General features: G+C 32.1%; 2 protein-coding genes and 1 non-coding gene across 3 annotated transcripts; 2 read left to right on the top strand and 1 right to left on the bottom strand.

Annotated features, from left to right (window-relative positions):
* The first annotated feature begins 3,648 nt into the window (after positions 1-3,648).
* LOC114296545 (UDP-glycosyltransferase 708C1) lies at positions 3,649-5,391 on the top strand. Its single transcript, XM_028240847.2, has one exon. It carries the CDS (start codon positions 3,659-3,661, stop codon positions 5,144-5,146), a length of 1,488 nt encoding a protein of 495 aa, XP_028096648.2. The 5' UTR covers positions 3,649-3,658; the 3' UTR covers positions 5,147-5,391.
* Positions 5,392-7,142: 1,751 nt separating this feature from the next.
* LOC114296495 (Saccharopine dehydrogenase) lies at positions 7,143-10,215 on the bottom strand. Its single transcript, XM_028240790.2, has 2 exons — positions 9,393-10,215; positions 7,143-8,073 (listed from the first exon to the last, which is right to left on the bottom strand). Exons 1-2 carry the CDS (start codon positions 10,047-10,049, stop codon positions 7,381-7,383), a joined length of 1,350 nt encoding a protein of 449 aa, XP_028096591.2. The 5' UTR covers positions 10,050-10,215; the 3' UTR covers positions 7,143-7,380.
* A 1,097-nt stretch (positions 10,216-11,312) lies between these two features.
* On the top strand, positions 11,313-11,384 carry TRNAQ-UUG (transfer RNA glutamine (anticodon UUG)). Its single transcript has one exon. It is a non-coding gene; the product is annotated as a tRNA-Gln (tRNA).
* Positions 11,385-11,610: the final 226 nt, after the last annotated feature.

Consider the following 11,610-nt stretch of genomic DNA (forward strand, 5'->3'; position numbering starts at 1 on the left):
GCCCTTTATCTAATATTATATACCAGATGTCGTCTATAATTTCCTATTAATTGTTTTTAAAATTTTCACTAAATGTTTTTTATAACTTAATTAGCCTCCGTTTGGGAAGTGGGTTGGCTTTTTAGCTTTTTGGCTTTTTTGGCTATTTTAGCCTGGACTTAAAAGCTTGATTTGGGAAGGGCTTTTTGGCTTTTTGGCTTTTTTGAATTTTTTTGTGAGAGAGGAATGTAATGATTATGAGTTAGATGTGATGTTTTGTTTGTTATGGCTAAAATAGCCTATTTTGTTTTTTGTGACTAAAATAGCCAAAAAAGCCTGCAAACCCACTTGCCAAACACAGGCTTAATGTATTACTTTATTTAATTATAATTCGTATCAAAGTATTATAATTCAAATTATCCAATTCTAATTCTATTTCTTTAGTATGTTTAATACTTATATAATTTTATTGGCAAGATTCTGATATTAATTTAAACACACAATAAAAAAACATTTTTTAAAAAAACATTTTTTAAAGACCAAATAGAAATTTAAGATTTTTTTGAAATAAAATCTTAACTTGATAAAGTCTTTTATTAATTTATAATACTTAAGAATTTATATTTTATTTTTGTAATCCTTTAGATTAAATAAGTTTGAATTAAATATTTTAGAGACTCAATAGATTCGATCGATAGTTTAAGGATTAAATAAATTTTAGTTTATATACTTTAGAGACTAAACAGACTCAATCAATAATTCAAAAAACTAAGTAGATAATTTAACGATAATTTAATAATAGAGAGTGTAATAAACTCTTTTTACAATAATAATATTACGACATTATTCTTATAGAATTTTGTGTATGAATAAATTGATTACGATCTAAGAATTTTTGTTATATTTTCTTTAATGTTTAACTAGAATTATAATATTAAATTATATTATTTATAATAATAAAATTCACAAATTACAAAACTTATAGCATTACCCATTAAAGTCACCTACACACTCGTATATGGATGATTACTGGTAGGTCTGTAGCAAAGCCCCATTAAAGTCACCTACACACTCGTATATGGATGATTACTGGTAGGTCTGTAGCAAAGCCTCGCCGGGGATTCCCCTCCTCTCCGGCAGTCCTTCCATCCGGCACTATCCAGCACTTTCAACAAGATTGCGACACGTTGCGGAGGAGTGATCCGAAGGTTTTGAAGCTGCCACGTTGTGAAGGAATAAATGAATTAAGAAATTAAATTTTAATATTACGATTTTAATTTTTAAAATATTTTTAAATATTTTAATTTTTTTATTATGTATTTGGTTACAATTTGAGTATAGAGTTGTAAAAGTAGTATGGAGTTTCGAGTTATGTGTTTGGTTATGAGTTTTAAAAATAATTTCTTAATTGACTTTTGTTTTATGTATTTGGTTACGATTTGAGTGTAGAGTTGTTTTTAAATCTAAAATATTAAAATTTTAAATTATTTAAATTTTTTGAATATTTAAATTATTTAAATTTTTACGATTTAAATTTTTTGAATATTTATTTTAATTTTTTACTTATTAAATTTTTTAGATTATTTAAATTATTTAATATTTATGATTTAAATTTTTTGAATATTTATTTTGAAAAAAAATTATTTCCTTTGTAGTATTTTCAATTAAAAAATTGATTAATGTTATTTTCTGTTAATAATAAATTTTTTTAATTGAATTTTAAAAAGAGTTTGGTTATGAGTGTTGATCAGAATTTTCAATAATGTGAAAGTAGTATGTTTTGTTATGAGTTATAACAATTTGAATTAAGTTTTGAAAACTCTTTTCAAAATTCATAACTAAATAAATCTTCTTACTTCATATGCCAAATCAAGCTTTCAAAACTCAATTACACACTCAATTCAACCCTCTATTAAAAAATCATAACCAAACAAATTTTCTACACTCAAATCATAATTTCAAAACACACAAACTCAAAATACAACTCATATTCGCAAATCATAGTTAAAAAGTCTTACCAAACGGAGCCATAAAGTTTCAATATATTTTTTGTATTTTTATGTATTTATTAATTTTTAAAAGTATTTTTTCACAAATATTTTATTTTTTAGATATATCTTAATAAGATGCATCTAAACAAGTAAAAAAAAAAAAAAAAATTTAAAATATTCACTACAAATAAAAAAAATAAAAAAAATTAACAAAAATTAATTTTTAACAGTACTGTGTTAAGCAAAACAGGTCCATTTTTCCAAAAAAAACGACGCCGTTCCATTCCATTTTTCCAAAAAAATTAATTTATTATTAACAGAAAATAACATTAATCAATTTTTTAATTGAAAATACTACAAAGGAAATAATTTTTTTTCAAAATAAATATTCAAAAAATTTAAATCATAAATATTAAATAATTTAAATAATCTAAAAAATTTAATAAGTAAAAAATTAAAATAAATATTCAAAAAATTTAAATCGTAAAAATTTAAATAATTTAAATATTCAAAAAATTTAAATAATTTAAAATTTTAATATTTTAGATTTAAAAACAACTCTACACTCAAATCGTAGCCAAACACATAAAACAAAAATGAGACTGATATTTTAGATTTAAAAAATTATTTTAAACTTTTTCATAACATATATATATATATATATATATATATATATATAATTTTTAATACTATAAAATTTTAATTTTATAACATTAATATCATTGAAAATATACCTTTAAAATGAGACTGATATTAAATATATTTAATAAAAATTTAAAATAAATAAAAAGTAATTAAGATGTTTAGTTATGTTTTCAAATTATTTTTTTTAAATATAAAAATTAATTTGATAAAATAAACACACAAAAATCATATATTTTTGAAATTTTCAAAAACAATCTTCATTCCAAAAAAATCATATGAAAATAATGACTTTTAATTTAATTTTATTAACCAAACAAGTTTATAATTTTTTTAAAGGAAATAAAAAAAAATTATATTTGATTTACACCTATGCACAGATTGAATTTGTGTTTTAAAGAAAATAAAAAATTTACATTGATGAACATAAGTCATTATTTTCATATATATATATATATATATATATATATTTGGATTGAAGATTATTTTTGAGAATTTCAAAAATATATGATTTTTGTGTGTTTATTTTTATCAAAATAATTTTTATATTTTAAAAATAATACTTTGAAAGCATAACTAAACATAATAATTACTTTTTATTTATTTTAAAAGTATATTTTCAATGATATTAATTTTATAAAAATTAAAATTTTATATTAAAAATTATATATATATTATGATAATAAAATGAAAAAGATTAAAATATTTTTTTTTATTTTTTATTAGAAATGTGATAGGGAGGGAGTGTGATTTTAATTTATTTTTTTTTTAAAATGTGATATAGAGAGAGAGAGAGAGAGAGAGAGAGAGAGAGAGAATATGTACTGTGAGTGTGTGTGGCTGTGAGAAAAGAATGTTCAACGGAGAGAGAGAGTGTGTGTCAGTGGGGGTAGGTGTGTACTTTTTTTATTTATTTATTTTTGGTTTAAACAATAAATCTGAGCCGTATATTTGTTTAGAGGTGATGTGGCTCCATCTGAGCCGTTTCCCGGAGAAACGGCTGGAGAAAGAAGCTGGAGAGGATCCGGACTCCTACACACTCGTATATGTTCGAACCGAAGACAGGGCAAAGTACAGAGTCGTCCAAAAAAATGAGTGAGCAACTAGTTTCCCCATCACCAACAACAATGGCCCCCAACACCCACGATTTTCCGGGAAAATCCCCTCACGTCGCTCTCTTCCCCGGCGCCGGCATGGGTCATCTGACTCCGTTCCTCAGGCTAGCCGCCATGCTATCTTCACGAGGCTGCCTCGTAACTCTCATCACCGTCAAGCCAACAGTCTCAGTTGCTGAGTCCACCCACATCTCTACCTTCTTTTCCACCTACCCACATATCAATCGTCTCGACTTTGAAATCCTCCCCTGTAATCCCCCCAATTCCACCAACACCGACCCTTTCTTCATTCAATTTGAAGCCATTAGTCGCTCTGTTCACCTTCTCAAGCCTCTCTTGTTATCTTCCTCTCCACCTCTCTCTGCTATCTTCTCTGATTTCGTTGGTTCCGTGACTGTCACTCCTCTTGCTGAACATCTTTCCATACCCAACTACGTTGTTTCCACTACCTCTGCTAGATTTTCCTCTCTCTTTTCCTACCTTCCTTTCTTATTCTCCGAAAACTCTGCTAAATTCGGTGGATCCGATAACGATGTACAAATCCCAGGTTTATCCCCACTGCCTCTGTCAACTATTCCTCCTCCATTCTTCAATCCGACTCTGTTCTTCACCTCGTTCGCAATATCCAACGCTCAGATTCTCCCCAAAGCCAAAGGCATTTTGCTGAACACCTTTGACCGATTCGAACCCGACACAATCGCTGCACTCAACAATGGCAGTGTCTTAAGTAGCCTCCCACCTGTTCTCCCAATTGGCCCATTCGAGCCTTACAAGTTCAAAAAAGGAGACTATCTTTCATGGGTAGATGATCAAAGTGTTGGATCTGTAGTGTACGTTAGCTTCGGAAGCAGAACAGCCATGTCAAAGGACCAAATCAGAGAACTCGGAGATGGGTTGGAGAGAAGTGGATGTCCCTTCTTGTGGGTTTTGAAATCCAGCAAAGTGGACAAAGAGGACAACGAAGAGATTGAAGATTTGCTGGGCAATTCGTTTCTGGAAAGGACAAAAAACAGGGGAATCATAGTGAAAGGATGGGTAAATCAGGAGCAAATTCTAGCACACCCTGCAATTGGGGGTTTCATTAGCCACTGCGGATGGAATTCTGTGATGGAAGCTGCTCGGCACGGCGTGCCGGTGTTGGCGTGGCCTCTGCACGGCGACCAGAGGGTGAATGCAGAGGTGGTTGAGAATGCTGGGCTGGGGATGTGGGTGAGAGATTGGGGTTGGGGTGGAGAGAAGGTAGTGAAAGGGGAAGAGATTGGAGAGAAGGTTAGAGAGATGATGAGTGATGAGAAGTTGAGGAATAAAGCAATGGAAGTTGGGGAAGAAGCTAGGAAGGCTTGTCAAGATGCTAATGGGAGCTCGGTGAAGGCATTGATGGGAATTATTGAGACGTTGACGCTTGCAGAGACTGCCTAAATGGTGGTTGTTTCCTTGATTTTATGATCACCCAGTTGGAAATCTCAATCCACCGAAATCACCCACCCTTCCCCTTTCAAATAAATGCTAGATTCAATAATTTTGGTGTTTTCTTTCTTCTTTAGTGTAATTTTCAAAATGAGGTTGGGTTCGGTGTCTCTATATTTGGTTAATTGGTGCTTGCATAAATGCATTTCTAGAAAGTTTTGTAATTTTTAATATGAAGTTTGTTGGGTGTCTCTCTATATTTGGTTGATGGCTAATGCTGACAGATGTTTCAAATGTTCCACAGAGGAGGATGGTCCTGTTTGGTAAGATTTATTTCTAATTTATTTTAATTTTTAGGTTAATTTAAACTATTTTGGTGTGTTTGGTTCAGCTTAACAATACACCTTATAATTTTTTGTAAGTTAAAAATTAACTTATTCTTTGAGTGGGGGAGGAGAAGCTTAATTTATAAGTCAAAAATTAACTTATGTTCACTACTATAAGTTATAAGCTGTTAAGTTATAAGGTATAATCACTTTTCCACAACTCTACCAAACGGGGCCGATATATACTAGTATTTTAAGGATGTTTTTTGTTTGGACGGATTGGATAATGGGGATTGTAATCTACCGGATTGTTAGTCTTGGAATACATTATTTCCGGATTATTTGGTTGAACTAAATTTGTATCCTATGTTTATTTAGTCGTGGGATTAGATATTTAGATTGGACTATTCTATTAAATCTTATATTTGTTTGGGATATTATGGGAAATGATAAATACTTAAAAGACTATTTTGTCATTTTAAATTATTTTCTAAATAATAGGAATATTATATCTGAATTATAAATTTTATTTTATTTTTTTACTAGAACTTTTAAAAAATTAAATAAATAGAATATTAATAAAAATTATATAAATTTATTTTAATTTGTAGTTGAGATTTTTAAATTTTATTTTAGTTTACTAAGTATAATTAATACCATATTATTAAAATAAATAATTTAATAAAGTATAAATAATTTAATAAATAAATTTTATTTTTAGAAAGATATTAAAAAGTAGAGGATCAAAAATATAATTTCACTACCTTATCCCATGGGATGAGTTATCCTATGGATTGTGTCTCACCCTCCATGAGATAGAATAATTCCATAGATTTGGAATTCATAATCGGAATGAACTATTAGTCCAGTACAAAAAATTTCAATCAAGTAACGGACTTTATTCCGGATGGACTATTAGTCCTATCCCATGCTCAAATCCTTCCAAACAAACACCATCTAAGAAGACTATAATAACGTTTGGTAAAGTTTTCTAAATATGATTTGAGAACATAAGTTGTATTTTAAGTTTGTAAGTGTGAAAATTTTGTTTGGTGAATGAGTTTTGAATTGAATGAAAAATTTTTGATGTGACATATAATATTTGATATAAAAATTTACAATTCATAACCAAACACACAACTCAAAATTCTATTCAAAACTCATAAAAAAAATTTAAAAATTCCAATTTTTTTTATTTAAAATATAAAAAATAACAGGTGTCAATTGTAAAAATTAAAAATAAAATAAAAATAAATTGTGTACTGTTTCGATCAACCGACCGGACATACGGGGGACGACCGGTTAAAGTAAATTTTCCCGCCTTGGAAAGGGTTTTCAAAAATAGATGTAAAATTAATTTTTAAAAACTGTAACCAAATGCCACGTGCAAATCAAGCGGTAAAATTACATTTCCAAAACTCTTCCAAACAGAGCCTCTGTTTTCGGGCCAATGTTACAGTCCAATGACTAAGAGGGTTAATTAAACGCATTGAGATTTGAGGAAGATGGCCTTGAGAACATGTCAGTGTTACAGTCCAGTGACTCAAAGGGTTAATGAAACACATTGCCATATGAGGAAGAAGGCCTTGAAAACATGTCAGTGTTCAATCGGTGTTTGCAAGCATTATCGATAGACTGTCATATAACATTGGCAATAATGTCATGTTTTCAAGATAAAAAGGTTTACGAAGGAATAGGATGTCATAATAATATACATACAGAGCTTTCAAAATTAGCTGTTTTTTGTGTTTGCCAAGTTGCAATGAGATGAAGGAGGCGTCACAAGATACAGATGTAGAAAGGTTTTTTAAATTCTCAATAGTAGCACACACCAAGCATATAAAGAAACCAAAACATATGATACAACTGCTTAAAAAGGCACCAAATTTTGTAATATTAATGTGACAAAGACCTTGCCATTTAGGTAGAGAGAGCACTCTTTGAAATGAAATCGAAAGATATTCCATTCTCTTGGAGTCGTTCTTGAAGATCTGTTGGGCCGAATACAATCCCAGGTGTTAGAACTCCTCCTTTTGGCAAGTTATCACGTTGGCTTAGTAGAACAAGAGCACACTGAATTAGAACTATTGAAGTGGTCAAATAGCCAATCTCCGGACCCATTACTCTTGTTATTATTTCCATATCGGGTTTCATGTTTCCCTGTGCCGCAAGGGTGCTATCACTAAATCCATGTCCAACAAACCACATCTTAAAAGAAGCACTTCTCACCTCATCCTCACTGGGACCGTTCTTCTTAAACCACCCAAGGCTGAAAATTGAGGGAAATTTTAGGAGAAGCCACCTCCCAAAGTTGGTTTTACCCAAAAGCCCAATGAATATTCCAACAATGATGAACCGAATGATACCAAACACAGATTTAGAAGCTATCTTCACTCCAAAGTGAGCTGGCTTCACCGTTGGCCAAAAGGCTTCCCTCTTTTCAATCTGTTTGGCACTCTCATTAACCCCTGGAAGACCACAGGGGTTTTCTTTCAGAGTTGCAAGTGTCCTCCGAACAACAACAGAATCTGCTGATGGTAGTTTGACAGCCCAAAGTCCAATCTTCTTCTGGTGTTCTATTATTGGTCCTTTGGGAGGGGCAGGACCAGGAATCTGCAAACGAAGGCAGAAATTTGATATCAATATATAAAGTTCAACTTACCAAGAGCAGCTCAATATAACATAAGAATTCAATTAAGATGCATTATGAAAGGCAAGAACATGCAAAATACAATCATAGATTCAACTTCAACATCATTCATAAAAGTCCACAGTCAATTAACAAAAAAAATCAAAACCTCCTCCACCCACCACAATCAAAGATGGCAAACTTTAATTGTAATAACAAATCTCAGAAATAAGATGTTGAAACTATTACGTGATGTGCAAACTTATTGAACTTCAAACATGATTCTTCAGCAATGGAACAAAACGTTTAAGTGCATCACAAAAATCCAGATTCCAGGAATCAGATACATTAAGATTTATAAATTCAGTCTGTTACAGGATTCTCTTTGCCAAGACTCAAACAAAATAATAATAAAAATTGATAGCATTCCAAACTCAATACACTAAGCATAGAATAAAGATAGCTTTAGGTTGAAAATAATCCGCTCAGGTGATATCAGTCGTCCTCAGACATCATCAATAATTCACACTGCTAATATCATTGTAGAAATGTTGAGGCTAAGCACAAAAGATGATAGTAAAAAGAACAATTAAAGTAAGCAGTAGATGCATTCTTTCTCCAAGAACTGAAACCCTCAATTCAAACAATAGAAACAACTCTTCAAAGGCTATTTGATGAGTAATACCACATGCAAACAAATGCTTATTGGAATAGTAAGAACGAAATCCTAAAGAAAAGACTGAATATGCATCAGTTGTACCCGTGATTTTCTAAATGGGGGAGAAACAACAGACACCGCCTCCACTAGTAAAACAAAAAGAAAGCATAACTCTTTTCTAATGAACTCATGGATGCCCATTGCTATAAAAAATAACTAAACATTTTCCACAATGCCAAAGCTAAAACTCTTTTTATCGTTATTGGCATTAATATCAGAAATACCTACCAAAATCCAAATAGAAGAACAGAAACCAAAGGCCAATCAATTAACATCCGCCATGTTGCCGAGAAAACAGAGGGAAGAAAACACTAGAAAAGAATTTCTTGAATTAAACACCCAAACTAAAGCTAAGAGAAGGTTAACTGGGGGATTTCTTGGCCAAGAAAGACTACAATTACAATCTACTCTAACATGATTTTACACTGAGAAGAACACCATAGCTACTCCATGGGTATACAATCTTTACAAAATAATAATTATCAACAAAATTAAGAATTATAGCCCAACATTGGAACTATATATACATATAATGCAAACATATAGAGAGAGATAGCAAGCAAGAAAGCAGAGAAATTGTCATACCAAAGGCCGAGCTCTTCTGGGTCTGGACCGCCTCAATTGCTGCAATCTATCAGCATTGGCCACTCCCAAAACCGCCGATTCATATGTCCCGAAATTCCCAACAACCCACTTATCCGATTCCAGACTCAAATACGCCTCAATCCGATTCGGCACAGCCGGGGACACCCACTGCCTAGAATTGAAGATCAACCCCAATTCAGCCGGAACCGAATCAAACCCACAAGCCGAAACCACCAAAGAACCCTTATCCACCGCCTCATCGTGGTACTTGGCCTCCATTCTCTCCATGAACTCCGGCTCGCCGCATATGTCGAGGTAATCGCAGCCCAAATCGGCACAGGCGGCGACGACGGGCTCGCCGTAGAGGCGGAACGGGCCGACGCAGTTGAGGATGAGCTTGGTGTGGGCGGCGAGGCGGCGGAGGGAAGCTGGGTCGGTGGTGTCCGCGGTGAGGATGGGAATTGGGGGTGGTGGGTTGGGGTGAGTGGCCCATGTCAGTGCTTGAGATACTCTGTTTGGGTTACGGCCAGCTAGAGCGATGGATTTGAGTGGGGAAGAAAGGGTGTCGAGAAATTTAAGGGCTTCTTTGATTACATACTTGCCTGTGAAACCAGAGGCACCCAAGATTATGAGGTCATAAGAGGTGGGATTTTCCATCTTTCGCTATGCTTTGAATTGAAAGAATCAAATCACAATCAAGTAACAGATTTGAGAGAAATATGCTTTCAATTTACATGATGGGAAGATACACATATCATGCTTATGTTTTTTAGGGTTTTAGGGGTGTGTGAGTGAGTGCCAATTTTGAGGATGGATCCGAGGAAGGTTTTAATAAGCGACCGTAATTGTTATATAACGTTGTAATAATTGTGGTGGTTATTGTCATTTATTATGATCGTTTTTATAGTGTGATTGAGATTTATAGATATGTCGACCGTAGCGGTCATAACGGTGCCGTAACGATTGTGGTGGTTACCATCATTTATTATGATCGTTTTTATAGTGTGATTGAGATTTACAGATGTGTCGACCGTAGCGGTCATAACAGTGCCGTAACGGCCTGTTACGTACCGTTACATAACGGTTCCGAACTGTTTTTTTGAAAGAAAAAAAAACTAATAATGGGGAAAGAGAGATAGAGAGAAGATGGATGAGCAAGAGATAGAGAGAGAAGAGGGAAGATGAAAAACATGTTGTTGATTTATTAAAACGGTAAGACTTATGTTATTCTATTCAGCTGCTATCACTTAACTATTTTGTTTGTGTGGGCCTATCTATATATTGTTTGAAAATAATAACAATAATAATAATAATAAGTGTGGTCATTATCTATTTGGCTTGGTTAAAATATCTATATATATATATATATATATATATTTAGACTCTTATTTATTCTCTTACTTTTTCATTGTTTATCTCATATATAATAGTTAGTGATTATTTTTTTGTATAATATAAAGTCATTAATTATTAAAAGAAAATGTAAAACATTCAGTTTATATTGATTTAGAAATATAAAATATATTAGATCATACTTAAAAATTTACGAAAATTGATCAATATTTATTTTAAACTCAATAAATATGATCATAGAAAAAAAATATTTGTATCAGTAAGGTTTTTTTTTAAATTGTGCGAAAAATAAAAAAATTCATGGTTCTGATTATCGCAACCGTTACGCTACGACTTTTACATTTCACAACTGCAACCGTGTTATTGCCACTGTTACGACCACTACGACCGTTTTTCATAAGTTTGGATTCAAGTCTGAGTAGTGAAAGTCTAAGAGAAACCGAGAATCGGCACGGTTCGTTTCGTTTCGTTGTTGGGGAAGGTCGAAGCTTGTTGGGGCATTTGACATGGTGCCAACGTTCGCTTTTTAATAAAATAAATATATTGGTTAAAATTGAAAGCAGCTAGGGTTCTATGGTGTAGTGGTTAGCACTCTGGACTTTGAATCCAGCGACCTGGGTTCGACTCCCGGTAGGACCTTTTTTGACTCCCTTGTTTAAATAGTATAAGTTTTTTTTGTTTCCATATTTTTTTGTTCTTTTTAGTTAATTTTTTAAATATACTTAATCTAAACACACTTAAAAAATATAATATTTATAAAAAAAATAACAAAATACAAAAAGGGTAACAGTATACAAAAAAAAACATATATAATTTTCATACGAGTGATTGTACTCACACCGCTACTTTACCTTTTTACACGTTT

This window comes from Camellia sinensis, chromosome 1, assembly GCF_055761805.1.
Source record: "Camellia sinensis isolate YWXY chromosome 1, ASM5576180v1, whole genome shotgun sequence".
Taxonomy (NCBI): Eukaryota; Viridiplantae; Streptophyta; class Magnoliopsida; order Ericales; family Theaceae; genus Camellia; species Camellia sinensis.

What these genes read in the sequence shown, in the direction of transcription:
- LOC114296545 (XM_028240847.2), top strand. Translation starts at nt 3,659, where the DNA reads ATGTTCGAACCGAAGACAGGGCAAAGTACAGAGTCGTCCAAAAAAATG.
- LOC114296495 (XM_028240790.2), bottom strand. Translation starts at nt 10,049, where the DNA reads ATGGAAAATCCCACCTCTTATGACCTCATAATCTTGGGTGCCTCTGGT. An exon ending in CCAGAAGAGCTCGGCCTTTG is followed by an intron (nt 8,074 to 9,392) that starts GTATGACAATTT and finishes CTTCGTTTGCAG; the next exon opens with ATTCCTGGTCCTGCCCCTCC.